We start from the raw sequence: 16,943 nt of genomic DNA on the forward strand, positions 1-16,943 counted from the left end.
TTCTCATATCTCTTTCTTCGTTTGATTCTTAAAGCATGAATTCATCATCTCCGATATTGATTAATGATCTCATCATGGAGATCTTATCTAGAGTGCCTTCGAAGTCAGTCGCTAGGTTTCGTTGCGTGTCGAAGTTATGGACATCAATGCTTAGTAGTCCATATTTCAAGAAGTTGTTTTTGATCAGATCATCGGCTAAGCCGCGCCTCTTGTTCGCCATACTAGACGAAGACGGTGTTTGGAGCTTCTTCTGGTTGCCTCAGCTTGAGAATCCGCATGAGCAGTCGACTCTTGTAGTAGCGTCCGAATTTCATGTGAAGCTCTATCATCAAGACAACATAAGATATGCTTCATGTGGCTACGCCTCTGGCTTGTTCTATATTCATGGTTGTCAATACAAAAATTACCAGGCTAGAACTCTGATATGTAACCCCATCACAGGACGGTATGCGATCACACCTTCTTTGTCTGCTCACAGTAGGACATATAGCTTTCTAGGGTTTGACCCGAGTGACAAGAAATACAAAGTATTTTCCATGGCTTATTGGAGGAAAACGCCATTACAGAGTTGCATCTGTGGGTTCTAGATGATGTTGAGAAACAGGATTGGTCCAAATATGCCTACACTTGGACCGATTTTGATCAAATATTATACGTTGCTGGAGTGACCATTTCGGGTGAAATTGTGTTTACAAAGCACATATATATACCTAAACAACCATTTTATGTTGTCTATTTCAATCCCATAAGGAACACCCTCCAACGTGTTGAAGTCAAAGGTTTTGGTGACGCGGCTAAGTCTAAGTGTACTATTCGTACCTTTGTAAACCACGTAGAGGATCTTGATGTTAATGATTTAAAACTACTCAATTCAGTCCATCATCCTCCATTGGTGGAGCCAGAATATGTAGCAGAATGAGATTCAGAATCATACTTAAAAGGAACAAGGAGAAGAAGATATGAATGATGATTGGGCATGTTATATTGTGCTCTCTGTCTCTTATCTATGTTTTTTTTTTTTTTTGCTTTCTGTCAACTATAGTTACTATCTATTCGTTTAACCCTTCTGATATGTACCCTTTTCATTTTTGATTAAGTTTTTTTTTCTTTTTCAAATCAGTTCGTCATTGAAACCAATGCTTGGAGATCCAATCTAATGTTTGGGGATTGGTTTACCTCCTTGCTAATGTTTGAATCAAAACTACCATGTCAAAAGAACAACACTAGAACGTGAGATGGCTCTTAAAAGATATTTGAGCTAACCATAATAGCCAAAAACAATAAAGCAAAAGTAGCCGTACCTTCTTCAGCCGAGGCGGATGGTTCTCAGTCTCATTACACAAAGGTGAAAGCTGTACTTGGTGTTCGTCTTTCACTAACGTACTAAACACGTCAGGATGGGCTGTCACTTTAATCACGATGAGATTCAACCTGGTATATGGTAATTAATCTTTCGATAACTCGAGTATCCACTTCACAAACAGACACAAATTGGGGATATTCACCTATTCCCCTTGACATCTCGTACAGATCATACTTGACATTGCAGCAAGGCGACCTATGATGTTGAGTATAAAATTTAACCTAATAATAATAGAAATATTTTGTTATTCATTGTGGAGATGAAACATGATGTCGAATTTCATTTAATTGTATATATCAAATAGGCCCGTTATTATATTTCTTAACCGACTAAATTCGGGGATAATAAATAGGGTGAGTTGGAGAAGTAGTACATTTTTCAAACATAATTATAAAAGTAGTACAATTACTATTTACAATTAGGAAACTAATACATTTTCACTATTTGCTACTATTTCAATAACATTTAAGTCCTTAGATAAACAAAATATTTACGAGTATGCCACTGAATACGTATCTGTACAGTTTACTAAGTGTACGGTTATACAAAAATATTTTTTTGTACAATAATAAAAATACCACTTAATATCATCCGTACAGCGTATTACTGTACAAATATACGTAAATATGCAAATTTTGGTATACTATAATAGCTGTACGAATAAAAATGTGTAATTTTTTATACAACCGTACACTTAGTAAACTGTACGGATACATCTGTACATCCAATTAAATGTACAAATACGTCTGTACATATACTAAATTGTACAAAATACGTTTGTACACATACTAAACTGTACGAATAAATATATTCATATGAAATAAATTTAAAATTTATTAAGCAAAATTCATATTAAATTGTAGAGAAAAAAACATAGATTTTTGTGTATCATAAAAGTTTTACAAAAATAATAGTACAAAACTGAATATGTAAGTTATTAGATTCATGGGGTAAACTTATTCAAATAAATAAAATAAATAAAAAACCAAAAAACAAAAAAAAAACCAAACCAATAAAAATTGCCCTCCTTTGTCATTTTTTTTTCCCTTTCATTTTCTATCTCACACTTTCTCTATTTCACACTGTAGGGACCACCGTTTATTTTCCTAATAATAAATAGTAAATGTACTAGTTTACATATTACTTTTCAAAAACGTACTAATTTTCCAATTAATCCTAATAAATAAATGGTAGCTAGGTCTCTTCTTTATATAGTCGTGTATAACAAGGTTTATCTAGCTAGGTTACTTCATATATAAGTTTATTTATATATTTTGATCGTAATTAAGCATGAACTCATCATCTCCCATATTGATCAATGATATCATCATTGAGATCTTATCAAGAGTGCCTTCGAAGTCAGTCGCTAGGTATCGTTGCTTGTCGAAGCTATGAACATCAATGCTTAGTAGTCCATATTTCAAGAAGTTGTTCCTGACTAGATCATCGGCTAAGCCGCGCCTCTTATTCGCCATAGAAGAAGGCGGTGTTTGGAGAATTTTCACGTTGCCACAGCTTGAGAATCCATATGAGGAATCAACTTCTGTAGCGGCCGCCGAGTTTCATGTGAAGTTCTCTCCAAACTATATAGATATCTATCATGATCATGATCATGATGCCATGAGAAGAAATTTTTCATGTGGCTACGCTGCTGGCTTGTTCTATATACATGGTACGCTTCCATATCAGGGTAGACCTATGATTTGTAACCCCATCACAGGACGGTATGCGATCTTACCTTATCTGTATTATTACAGCATGACGCCTATCTTTTTCGGGTTTGACCCAATTGAAAAGCAATACAAAGCATTGGCCACAAATCCTTTTAGGCCTGCTCGTCATAAATTTCAGACAATTGGAGCTGGAGATATGACGTGGAGAGAGGTAAAGTGTTCCTTGCCACATGATACTCATCATAGTAAAGAGATATGTATCGATGGGGTTTTATATTACTTAGGTGACAGGATAAATTTTATTGATGACCATGTTGTAACGTCAGAATTTATGATAGTTTGCTTTGATCTTAGGTCTGAGAGATTCACTTTTATTGGCGTAGAATGGGTTGGTGAATTGATAAACTACAAGGGAAAATTAGCTATGATTTGTTTGGGGGATGAATATCATGCCATGGATGAGTTGCACATGTGGGTTCTAGATGATGTTGAGAAACATGAATGGTCCAAATATGTCTACACTTTCACAGATGATCTATTATTTCGTGGTTACTTTTGCGTCGTTGGAGCGACCACTTCGGGTGAAGTTGTGTTTTCATCAATTCTTAATTATAAACCTAAACAAGAACCGTTTTATGTTTTCTACTTCAATCCCGAAAGGAACACTCTACGGCGCGTTGAGATCAAAGGTTTAGGTGAAGCAGTTGAGAATAGTTGTACAGTTTTTACCTTTGTAAACCATGTAGAGGATCTTGATGTTAATGAGTTGCTCAAGTCAGTCCATCCTCCATTGACGAAGCCAGAATATGTAGAAGAATCAGGTTCAGAATCTGACTGAGACGAAGATAGGGATGATGATTGTTGTCAGAATTAGAAAGCAATATACGTTTTTTTTTTTGTCAACCTTAATTATCTATCTTCACTTAATGCTGTTTTGATATGTATGTACTCTTTTAATAAAGTTAAGTTGTATGAAATCTATGCTTTATGGAGATTCAAAGTTTTATGAACTTGTTTGATCTTGATATTTACGGTGTTTATGTTATTTTTTCTTTCTATAAATTTATTAATTTGCTTTTTCATAATTTCTCAAATTCTTACAAACAATCTCTTGATATACTTTTTATAATTCTATTTTGTGAAAATAAATGTATAAAGTAATGAACCAATAACATAATTATTTAATTCATTAAAAATTAATGATTCTTTTTAATTAAATAACACCAAAAATTATTGACTGTATAAATTTTTTAACGATTTATGAAGATTTTAGAGGAATTTTTTACAAATCAAATATTAATAATACAAAATTTAAATGATTTAAATAAAATCTTGATTGAATAACAATATTCTACATAATATTTAAAGTCATTAAAACATTATTTAAATCACAAACCAATAGCACTCCCTTAATTAAATTGGTTATTTCTAACAAATCCTCTAATTAAAAATATACCGATTTTCTTTCCTTTAATCAGTGTTACTTTCATATTTAATTTTGATTTACTTTAAATACATATTACATGGCATATATCTCTATTTTCATTAGCTAAACTAATATAGATGAACGCAAAGTATTTATTCGGTATAAAATGGTACTAGCTAGGTAATAAGGTTTCTCTAGGTCTTTGATTTTATTTATCATTTGCTTGATATTGTATATAAGTTTTTTATAATCATCTCTCTTGCTTCGTTTGATCATAAAAAATGAATTCATCATCCCCCATATTGATTAATGATCTCATCATGGAGATCTTATTGAGATTTCCTTCGAAGTCAATCGCAAGGTTTCGTGGTGTGTCGAAGCTATGAGCATCAAATTTTGGTAGTCCATATTTCAAGGAGTTGTTTTTGACCATATCCTTTTTGCTTTAGAAGAAGACGGTGTTTGGAGATTCTTTTCGTTGCCTCAGCTGGAGAATCCATATGAAGAATCGGCTCTTGTAGCAACCGCCAAATTTCATGTGAAGTTCTCTTTAGACGATATAGATATATATTATCATAGTGAAGTAAGACATTTTTCATGTGGATATGCTTCTGGCTTGTTATATGTCTATGGTTGTCGATACCAGGCTACCCCTTGATATGTAACCTCGTCACATGACGGTATGCAATGTTTATCCGAAAGGAATATAACCTTTTCGGGTTTGAGCCTATTGACAAGCAATACAAGGCATTGTCCATGGCTTATCCATTTGGTCCTAGTGATCATAAAACTCTTACATTTAAAGATGGAGATATGAAGTGGAGAAAGGTAAAATCTTGTTGGCGACATGATATTAAGAGTGGTGGGGTATGCATCAATGGGTTTTTGTATCAATTCATAAACCATTTAAGTCTAAATGTGATCCAAACCCAAACCAACTCATTAACTCATTTAACCCATTAATCCGTTAATACCCAAAATTCCAACTCATTAGGTTCATGGATTGGATTGGTTTGAGTTAAGCCATTAAATTCAACCCATTTTGACACCCCTAACGATATCCAAACAAATTGATCTAGAGAAAGAAAACAGGAGTAGGGTGTTACAAAAACTGAAAAAAACATAGGAAGGTGAGATACGATGTAAAATAGTAGTTTCTTTTGATGAAACAAGGTATATATTGACGACTTTACAGACACATAAAGGATACAATCATGTAAGAGCTTTAACATGATCAAGATATAGAAGACTAATATATAGAAAGTGTTTAAGTGTTTTTCAAAACAAAACAAAATTTTTATTATTAAAAAACACTCAAAAGATTACAAACACCTTTTAGAATTTTAGACACTCAAGCTTCCGATGATATCTCCTCGCCAAGCTTGGTGTATAATACATGTCTCAAATAATATTACATAGCATATTATTTTTAACTTATTTTACACATATTTTATTCTTACTTCCCACATCATACATCATACGCTACTGCAATCAGACATCGTACTTTATCAGACATCACTCCATTTACTTCACCTCATGCTTTATGATGAATCTTACTTCTCGTTGGAGAAATCTGGAACCTCTTTGTGTAATTCGAGAACACAATATGAATAGGAATGACAAATGATTTTACAACGAATAAAACCCGAATCTAAGGCAAGAGTCTCGACCTGTGGAAATGACCTCTCCTTACCATTTGAGCATTGTGTTAACATGAATATGTCCATACCAAATGCAATGTTAGAAGGAGTATCGTTCATCTTTGGTTCCACCGGCATAATAAGCTCGACTAGTATCACTTTTCCTTTGTTCGGAAGACTTCTCCAGCAATTTCTTAGAATCTTTACACAATCTTCGTCGCTCCAATCATGTAGTATCGACTGTCATTAATTTACGTAGTTAATATATTGTGGTTGACCAATACGAAATTTTATATATCTTTAATGTTTCCATTAAAAATTGATTATATATATATGAACATACTTTCAGGAAGATGGCATCTCCTTTTGGAATTTCTTTGAACATATCTCCTGAAACATGCTCCACTCCTACATATATAATGCAATTTACGAAAGATAAAATATAATATTCATTATAAAATTTTGAAGGATTACCAAAATTAGCAATTTCAAGAACAACTTGTTGACTTAATCAGTTATACTGTATAGTGTACCTGGATAAAGAGGAGCATTGGTTATGACCTTGGCTAGGTCGAAGTTGATGCCCTTAATATGAGGATACTTGGAAGTCACTAAACCTATGACTTGTCCATATCCTCCTCCCACATCCACTAAAGTGTTTACATCTTCGAATCCCTTGTATACTTGTAGAATTCTATTCATGGTCATGGTAGAAACTTCTAACATTGACCGGTTAAACATCTCACCGAACCGTTTGTTTGAACCAATGTATTCAAAAAGTTTCATGCCATGCGAAGCGGTGAATGCATCCGTTCCTTCTAATATCATATCTTTGAGATGCGGCCTAGAGGAAAAAAAATAAATAATCAGTTATTTTCTTTGCAAACTGGTTTTATTATAAGGTTTGGGTTAAAACGGGGATAATGAATGTTAATGTAATTCATAATCTAAGTATATAAGTTATTTGGCTTGTATAAGTATTGTAGTACGTACCAAGTCTTGAGAAAGTCTTCGCTTAGGCCAACCATCAACATAGTCGCAAGAGAACCGGAGCCGCCGCCACGGTTCAAGAAAAACATGCAAACCGGTTCAGCTGCATAAACTCTCTCGGATTTTCTGGTTTGACCGTTGTTTCCCGTTTCAACCGTACGGCACTTTAAGACTGAGTGAGTAACAAGTAATGAGAGCATCCGGTCCAACATAGTCGCTGCGTGCGGGTTCTTGGGTTTGGTTGGGAGACGAAGTGTAATCTCATAAGACGAGAGCCACACGCCTTCGTCTACAGCAGCAAGTGTGTCGATGACGCCAAGTTCCAAGGCCGTTTTGAAAACCATAGGGAAGCCAGTAGTGTACAAGATCTTCTCCGCTTGCAAGCTCACTGTTTCTTCGTCGAAATGTTGCTCTTCCTTGGGGGAAGTGGTTAAGGGATCTTGGAGATGGTTTGCCATTGTTGTTGCTTGTTACCAAATACGATGATATAGATACCAAATATATAGAGATGGTAAGACTAAGTGGGAGCTGATGAACTTTGTAGTCCACATTTGCTGCCACTTTATAGGGCGAAGCCTCGGAAGCCGTGTTCACAACCTAAATATTTCCCGGATTAACGAAAGCATCACCCAAATTAAACTAATGTCTAGGTTTTGTTTGCATTTTATCCCAATAATTATGTTTGAAACATAAGAATAATGTCCGAAACATTTTACAAAACCAAAAAAAGAAAAAAAAAAAAAATATCTACCTCAACAAGTTTTCGCATTGTGGTGGAGCCAACGTACATTGACACCCGTGATTTTTCAAAAAGTAGCTTAGGTTTTAATATTTCTTTAAAAAAATTGACCCTCTTCTTAATATATTTTTACCCCCATCAAATATTTATCCAAATATAACCCAATAAAAATTAAATTATATAAAATTGTATGTTATTCGATCGGTTTGGTTGTCGATCAACTTTTTCGGTTTTACGATATAATAGATTTAACCAAACCAAACCAACAATCGAAAACGTAATAAAAAAAATAGCAACCAAATGGGTATTTAAATTAAGAGAATTTTTGAGAAATACCCTTGTGGTTTACCTTTTTTTTAAAATACCCTTCTTTTCTATTCATTTTCAAAAATACCCATTTTCAAATATGAAAAATTATAAACTTTTATATGGTTAATAAAGTATATCGAGATCATCATTACTACTGGGAGACTAAATTCAAATATTTATAAGGTTTTAAAAGATTTTAAACGGTATTTATAATGTTTTTATAAGGTTTTTAAACGGTTTACACAGTTTTTATAATGTTTTTAAATGATTTTTAAAAGATATTTATACGGTATTTATGAAACATATATATAAATTTACACACATATAAAGATAATTTGTGTCTATAAATATAAGTTTATACATACGTTTTTGATAAATTTCAAATTATATAGTTACTTTTTGATAAATTTAGAAAGTGTGGTATTTTTAAAAAGTGGTATTGGAAAAGAGGTATTTTTAAAATTCCCCCTTAAATTAACCACAAAATAAATTTATTTATTATTTTGATTCGGTTTAGTTTTTCGGGTTGTATTTTTTTGGTCCACTATTTTTTTCTTTTATCTTGTTTTTATGATATTACTAGCAGTTGACCCGCGCTCCGCGCGGGAGGTTTATAGTTTTGTTTCGTTGATTTTTTATTCATATTGTGATATTTTATTATTATTTTAATTGATTTTCAAAAAATATTATAATTATTTTCTCTTTAATTATTATTTTTCAATACTCAAATTTGGATTAAAAGCACTTGATTCAATTTATGAAATATCATTTTTTTCTTTTTGATCATGTTATAAACTAATATTTCACTTTCATTTTTTCCTCTTTATAATTTTATATATACAATTACATAAATTTTGTTTTAGTCTACCATAAATTTAAATTTTACTTCCATTCTAAAAATCAGTAACATATTTAAAATATTAAATTATGATCAATTTAAAGTGAAAGTTGAATTATATTATTACCATTAATAAAAAATTAAAGTATTGTTTTTCTTATTTTAACATTTCATTTTTTACATAATTTATTTTTATTTATATAAACTTTCTATTAATTAAATAAGTAACATAAATATGTATTAAATGAATGTTTTTAATTTATTTTAATGTTTAAACAAAAATGTGGCTTATGTGAATGCTTAGGTGGCATCATGAGAAGAGAGAAAAAACTAACTTTATATATATAGATAATTGATTTTTTTGTATTTTTTTGTATTTTTCTTACAAATAATTTATGACATCTATTACAAAATTTTCTGGCTCTGCCAGTGATTCAGTCATCTATCTCTTTTTTTTTTTTTTTTTTTCTGGAACCAGACATAAATTTGGTCGACCCAGTCATTTATGTCTCTGCGAGAAGTTGGCGTTCCATTCGATCTAATATGGTCCTCACAAATATTTATCACGTGGATAGAATTATACAAAGCGTTTTGTTATCTTTACCGACAAAAAATCATACTATTTCGAATACGAAATCTAAACTTAGGCTGCTATATATTTTTGGAATTTTCATCCAAATGCATGGCAGGATATATATGTATACTATTCCGTATTCGTGAAACTTGTTCAGAACATCAAACACTAGATTGACCCATACACTTTTGCAAGACCCATTAGAAACGATTTTGTTAATTATGACCATTATTTATGAAAGATTTGTGATCTCAGCATGACAGCATGCATCGATCTGGTAACAACATTATGTAATACAAATCTACTTGGAAAGTTTATCGTTTTGGTGGATATGAATTCCTTTACTCCTGGGTATAAAACTGAGTTAATATACTCTTTAAGTTGTTTGTGGTATACGGTTTAATTAATGAGATACCGTATATAATCATATCCCATATGTTTAGGGAAATCATATTGTATATACTAATTCATGACAAATATCTTTGTATTTATGTCTTATGATTCTCTATAAGCTTATATAAGCTATGTTTATGTAATTTTGTGTCATGAATTAGTATATACGATATGATTGCCCTAAACATATAGGATATGATTATATAAAGGTATCTCATTAGGGTTCCTAGGAAGTTGATGGTCGAGTCAAATTTTCTAATGCATATTTTCTTGAGGTGACAAGCACTCTCAGGCAAAAGTACGTGTGTGAGACAGTGAGAGTATATATCGACGGTTAAGCAGATTAATGTCCTAAACGAGGAGAAAATAACGAGACCATTAACCATAGACCATAGTAAAGTAAAACCTCTATAAATTAATACTCGATAAATTAATAATCTCTATAAATTAATAAATTTCTCCGGTCACAAGTTGGTACCAGTGTAATTTTAGACATATTTCGATAAAATAATAAGATAATAATTTTTTTGAAAATCCTTTGTAAATATATGGTCCCAATAATATTATAAATTAATAATTAGGTAAAATTTTCAAAATATATGTATATATAGACACATTAGTTTTTGTTAGAGTTTATTTCTAATATTTTACTATATCAAAAATTGTTAGCATTCTCTTTCAAGACATAATAATTATTATTTTCTTTGTGATTGATTAAATAAAATACTAATTATCATGATTAAATCTCATTTTTAAATATTTTTCTGAAAAAACTTTCAAATTAGGAAAATCTCTCTATAAATTAATAATTATTAATTTATCGATAAATTAATACCTCTATAAATTAATAGATTTTCATGGTCCCAACATTATTAATTTATAGAGGTTTTACTGTATATATGTGCTTTTGACAGCTGGTTTTCAAATGCTATCCCTTCGATGCTATACTAGTAAAAAAAATCTCTACGGCCACTTGACTATTCGTGGCTGTGCCTTAAAATTCATGGTTGTTCCTTAAAATTCGTGGCTATAGCATCGTAGCTTAAAAAATTCGTGGCTGTTTTTAAAAAAATTACCTTATAACCACGAATTTTCGCGGCTGCCAAGTGGCTATATGTATTTTTTTTACTAGTATATATGTTTCTTTCTCAGAAATTTATCAGAAAACTATGGATTATATATAAATTTTTGGAAAATCAATTTGATTGGATTAAAAAAATTTAATGTATAGTAACTCACAAATTAAAGAATTTTATTCACATGTTTATGTGGATAATCTTATAAATCTAAAATGCCATAAGCGAATGCGAAACTGTTTAATATAATTTCGTATCTTGTTTTAGTAGCTAGCCATAAAAGTGAGGCTTTGTTTACAACGAATGATTCTAGGTAAGGGTCAAACCCTCAAAGGCTTTCCATTAAAATTAGGTTCTGTGCTATATAACATGTTTTAGTAAGATGTTAAAATTTACATTACTACATACATGCGTAATCTTCGCGGCCTAATCTAATTTTGGAGAAAGCTTGAGAAGCTCAAACCATACATTAATATATTAAAGCTTTTGTACAAAATCTAAAAATATATAATATTAATTATTACTCTCAAGGCAATTAAAAAAACTACATAATAACAAAGAATGTCATTTTGACACATTTCACAAAAATTAATAAAGCGTTCAAATATGCATATATGCCCCTATTTAATAAGTGATTTATGGGTTTACATTTAAACCCTTAAAATGCTTCAGGGTCGGTAATCTTGGAATTAAAAAAATTACAAAGATTTTAAAGAGTGTTTTTACAGAATTTACAAGGATTTTTAAAAAAAGATTTACAAAGGTTTTTAAATGGTTTTCAAGAGATTTGTAATGGTTTTTTAAAACTTTTAATGGTTTTCAAAGGGTTTAAAAGGATTTACGATGGCTTTATTAAAGGGTTTACAAGGGTTTTTTAAAGATTTTCAAAGGGTTTTTAAAAATTTACTAAAATTTTTAAAGAGTTTTAAAAGACATTTACAAGGGTTAAAAAGGAACTTACAAGGGTTTTCAAATATTTTTTAAAGAATTTACTAGGGTTTTAGAAGTTTATAGGATTTATAAAGAATTACAAGAGTTTTTAACGTATTTACAAGAGTTTTAATAAATTACAAAGAGTTTGGATTTACAAGAATTAAAAGGACTTACAAAGGTTATAAAAGTTTTGAAATGATTTACCACGATCATAAATTTTTTAAGGGTTATAAAAAGATTTACAACAATTTTACAATAATTTTACAAGGTTTACTAGGGTTTTAAAATGTTTTGAATTACTTTAAAAGTATTTAGAAGATATTTTAAAGGATTTTATAAGAGTTTTTAAAATATTTACAAGGTTTCAAGAAATCGCGGAAAATTTTCTGGTAGGAAAAATAATTTTGGCGAGAAGTTTTTAGATTGATATTATTTTATTTATCATTAATTCTACTAAAAGAGAGTAAACTAGTCATTTTGTACTTAGAAGTGGATATTTTTTTAAGAAGATAACAAATAGAGGTATTAATGGTTATTTTTTACAAATGTGGAAGAAAATCTTAGGGGGTGTTATTGGTTTGTGAGTTATATGGAGTTTTAATGACTTTATATGTTAGGTAGAATCTGTCGTTATTCAATCAAGATTTTACAAAACTCTTTTAAAGTTTGGTGTTATTAGTTATTGATTTGTAAAGAGTCATTCGAAATCTTCATAAATATGGGGTTATTGGATACAGAGTTTTACAAAGTCATTAAAAGTTCTGTGTTATTCAATTAAAACAAAAGAATCTCTGATTGTTAATGAATTAAAATTTTATGTTATTGGTTTATGATTTTAAACACTCTTCTTTACAAAGTAAAGTCATGAAAAGTATCTTAGAAATACAGAGATTGTTTGAGATACTTTACAAGACTTTAAAAAAACTAATCAACAAGATTATATAAAACTCTTAAAAAATCTTTTAAAATCATACAATATATGATTTTAGCAGAGTCATCTAAATTCTTTATAAGTTAGAATCCAATAACACCCCCTTAGTTGTTGATTAGTTATTTTAAAGTCTTGTAAAGTCTCTCAAACAATCTCTATATTTATAAGATACTTTTCATGACTTTATTTTGTAAAGAAGAGTGTTTAAAATCATAAACCAATAACATAAAATTTTAATTCATTAACAATCAGAGATTCTTTTGTTTTAATTGAATAACACAGAACTTTTAATGACTTTGTAAAACTCTGTATCCAATAACTCTATATTTATTAAGATTTTGAATGACTCTTTACAAATCAATAACTAATAACACCAAATTTGTAAAGAGTTTTGTAAAATCTTGATTAAATAACAACAGATTCTACCTAACATATAAAGTCATTAAAACTCCATATAACTCACAAACTAATAATAGCCCCTAATTTTGAATTTATTCCTCACGACATTTTTATAGAGTTAGAAGCCCATGACCACTCATATGGTATCAAGAGCCATGGAGGGTTTTCTTGAGTCTTATCCGCCGGCGGCTTACTCAAGCAGGGGCGGACCCACATATCATATGGTGGGGGCAGCTGCCACCAGCAAAAAAAAAAAAAAATTAACATTAAAAAATATTAAAAATTGAAAAAAAAAAATCTGACCCCACTAAAATTGTTTTTCCTTCTTTTTTTGTTCCCACCGAACAAAAGCCCAATATCAAATTATCAACCCATATAGCAAACAAAAATATTAATATATAAACCTAAAATAACTAACTTAATAAATTAAAGATCTAAACCTAGTTTGTTGTTATTTTTTCTCCTATTCTTTTCTCCTCTGGTTTTTTTTGCTGTACACGACGATTAACAAGTGCAAGTCAACAAATATCAATTGGTGAGTCTTTTTCCTGCTTTTTGATAGAAATTATTATAGTGTGATGTGACATTATTACTGTAGGTTTTCTAAATTTTTAACTAATAACATGTTTTTGTTTTATAGCTAAATCACCAATATGAAAAAATTTTACAAACCAATTCCTAAACCAACGCCACACTCCAATATCGATGATCAACCACGGGATCCAGCTAACACCAATGTTGATGATCAACCACTGGATCCAGCTAACACCAATGTCGATGATCAACCATTGGATCCAGATAACACCAATGTCGATGATCTGCCTTGGGATCCAGCTAAGAGAAAAGAGATAGTGAGTTATCATCCGAATCAAAGAGACGAGGTAAGACGCAAATATCTTGTTAGAGGTCCATGTCAACCTTCTGGTCATTCTTTTAAAAGAACAAAGATGAGTAATGCAACAAGACGATTTAATCCAGCTTGGTTTGAAAAATACGGTACTTGGCTAGAGTATAGTGTATCAACAGACAGAGCTTTTTGTTTGTGTTGCTACTTATTTAAAGGTGACGGACGGAACCAAGGTGAGAGTGATGCATTTGTGAAAGAAGGGTTTTGTCTCTGGAATAAGCCTGAAAGGTTAGAAACTCACATAGGCGGAAACTCAATATGAAAGGTGAATTTAATGGCTTGAGAGCATTGGTTGTTAGAGAAAACAATGCAGCATATTATGTTCATTGTTTTGCTCATCAACTTCAGTTGGTGGTGGTGGCAATCGCAAAAAAACACTTTGAGGTTGGTGATTTTTTTGATATGATTTCTACATTGGTGAATGTGGTTGGAGCTTCTTGTAAAAGACAAGACATGATTCGAGAAACTTATCGAAAAAAGGTGCAGGAAGGAATTAGTAGTGGTGAGATTAACACGGGTACTGGATTAAATCAAGAAATTTCGCTACAAAGACCTGGAAATACTCGTTGGGGTTCTCATCAGAGAACATTGCAAAGGTTAGTTGAGTTGTTTTCTTCTATCATTGAAGTTCTTGAGTATATCCAAAATGAAGGCGTCGAAGACTCTAAAAAACGTCAAGCATATGGTCTTCTCAAGTACTTTCACACTTTTGATTGTGTGTTCTATATGCAACTTATGCTACTTATTTTGGGATTAACTGAGAATTTGTCAATGGCTTTGCAAAGGAAAGACCAAGATATTTTGAATGCCATGTCATTGGTGGAATCTACTAAGAGAGAATTACAGAAGCTTAGAGATGATGGATGGGATTCACTTATGAATAAAGTTTCATCTTTTTGTGAGAAACATAATGCTGAACTGCTTGTCATGTAAGACGTTTTTGTAGATCCAAGGAAACCAAGAAGAAAAACCAATATAACCAACCTACATCATTATAAGGTTAACTGCTTCTACACTATTATAGATTTACAGCTTCAGGAGTTCAATGATCGTTTTACGGAGGTAAACACTGATCTACTTATTTGTATGGCTTCTTTAAGTCCTCTTGATTCATTCCAAGAATTTAACAGAGAAAAATTGGTGAGGTTGGCTAAGTTTTATCCAGATGACTTCAGCTATGGGGAGGTTTTGTCTCTTGAGCAGCATCTTGATATCTACATTGACAATGTGAGCAGAGATGAACGATTTAAGAGTCTGAAAAGTCTTGGAGAGCTTTCCCGTTTGATGGTGAAAACCCAAAAACATCTTGCACATCCCTTGGTTTATAGGCTTTTGAAATTAGTTCTAACTTTACCAGTTGCTACAGCAAGTGTTGAGAGATGTTTTTCTGCAATGAAATTGGTGAATACAGCTGCACGGAATAGAATTGGAGACCAATTTCTAAGTGATTGTCTTGTTTGCTATATTGAAAAAGAATTATTTGAAGCGGTCACAAATGAAAATGTGATAAAAAGGTTTCAATTGTTAAATGAGCGTCGGGTAGTTTTGTAAGATGTTTTAAAAGTTTTATATGACAATTTTATGTTTTTCAATAATTTAGTATTTGATGGTTTTTACTATTTTTTTTCCCCCGTTGAATAAATTTTCTAGATCCGCCCCTGTACTCAAGTACCCCCTGAACCACGCGAAATAGTGTCTAATTGAATCAGAGTCCGCAAGATAAACATCCGAACGAGCAGAGCAATATAAGAATATATATATGTATATACCACTATAAATATTACGCAAAATATGATTTGGATATAATTGACACTTTAATGTTATTTGTTTTTTTGTTTCTCCTACCTACTCTAGTACTCTACAACTGTCACAAATTCATAGATTATATTCAATTACAAAATTTAGATAATAAAAGTTTGAGGTCAAAGTTTGATGGTGGGAAGTAGGTTTGATATGTGGTTATTCCTACACCAAATTAATAGTTCAGAAACATAAATAAAACATCTACTTATTCGTACACCATGAGCCACACCCATCATTTCTATGGACCACTCACATGTGGTTTTGCTTGAGGCAACATTTATGTGTGGTTAAAAAAAACATTTATGTGTGGTAGTTTATTTTCATTAGCAATAAATATTTCAACAAATAAATAGCTGTTTTATTTATCCTTTTTATTTTAACTAGATAAATGATTTTGATAAGCAACTAACTAATGTTTTCATAATTCTTTAGTTTATAGTATTTAGGTGAAAGATGTTTTACTTTTGTATGTTATAGAGCGAGAAATTTGTTCAAATATCTATTTGCTCACTTTTGTTTTTAATAAAATACTTAACTTACATTTAATTAAATTTGATTATAAAATTCATTTGATATATAGTTATTAAACATATTTATTATCAAAAATATACAGTTTAATCTCTAGGGTGAGTTAAGTTTGTGACAGCAGAAGACTTAAATTAATGTATATAAGATTTTTTTAAAAGAAAACATGAATATGCCTTCAAAGCTATAGAATATATGATGTTATTGGATATTTGACTTTTATAAAGTCTAATTCTAATTAACCCAAATAAAGTGTTATTAATTATTTATATTTGTAAAATCTTCATTTGAAGAGTTCAAAATCAAGTGTTATTGGTTCTCATATAGATAAAATCTTTATTAAAAAAAGTTTTAAATCAAACGTTATTGGTTCTCATACTTATAATTAATTATTAACTAAAATCTTATGTTATCCAAGTTTGGT

At 30.9% G+C, this 16,943-nt stretch overlaps 2 protein-coding genes, 1 long non-coding RNA gene and 1 pseudogene across 4 annotated transcripts; 3 read left to right on the forward strand and 1 right to left on the reverse strand.

Moving 5' to 3' along the window:
- Positions 1 to 35: 35 nt before the first annotated feature.
- LOC17885228 (putative F-box protein At2g16220) lies at positions 36 to 3,881 on the forward strand. The gene is made up of 2 exons (XM_006293172.2): positions 36 to 234; positions 2,841 to 3,881. The coding sequence occupies exons 1-2, from the start codon at positions 36 to 38 to the stop codon at positions 3,872 to 3,874; spliced, it is 1,233 nt and encodes a 410-aa protein (XP_006293234.2). The 3' UTR covers positions 3,875 to 3,881.
- Positions 3,882 to 4,743: 862 nt separating this feature from the next.
- On the forward strand, positions 4,744 to 5,741 carry LOC111830746 (annotated as a pseudogene).
- Positions 5,737 to 7,630, reverse strand: LOC17887517 (indole glucosinolate O-methyltransferase 1). Its single transcript, XM_006291224.2, has 4 exons — positions 7,096 to 7,630; positions 6,636 to 6,946; positions 6,446 to 6,510; positions 5,737 to 6,342 (listed from the first exon to the last, which is right to left on the reverse strand). The coding sequence occupies exons 1-4, from the start codon at positions 7,548 to 7,550 to the stop codon at positions 6,016 to 6,018; spliced, it is 1,158 nt and encodes a 385-aa protein (XP_006291286.1). The 5' UTR covers positions 7,551 to 7,630; the 3' UTR covers positions 5,737 to 6,015.
- Positions 7,631 to 13,739: 6,109 nt separating this feature from the next.
- LOC17885427 lies at positions 13,740 to 15,724 on the forward strand. 2 transcript variants are annotated; one of them, XR_002834075.1, is made up of 3 exons: positions 13,740 to 13,819; positions 13,925 to 15,253; positions 15,357 to 15,724. It is a non-coding gene; the product is annotated as an uncharacterized LOC17885427 (long non-coding RNA). The 2 variants fall into 2 exon arrangements; XR_002834074.1 differs by having other exon boundaries at positions 13,925 to 14,787; positions 14,982 to 15,724.
- The last annotated feature ends 1,219 nt before the right edge of the window (positions 15,725 to 16,943 follow it).

Source organism: Capsella rubella, unplaced genomic scaffold, assembly GCF_000375325.1.
Source record: "Capsella rubella cultivar Monte Gargano unplaced genomic scaffold, Caprub1_0 scaffold_5, whole genome shotgun sequence".
Classification (NCBI taxonomy): domain Eukaryota; kingdom Viridiplantae; phylum Streptophyta; class Magnoliopsida; order Brassicales; family Brassicaceae; genus Capsella; species Capsella rubella.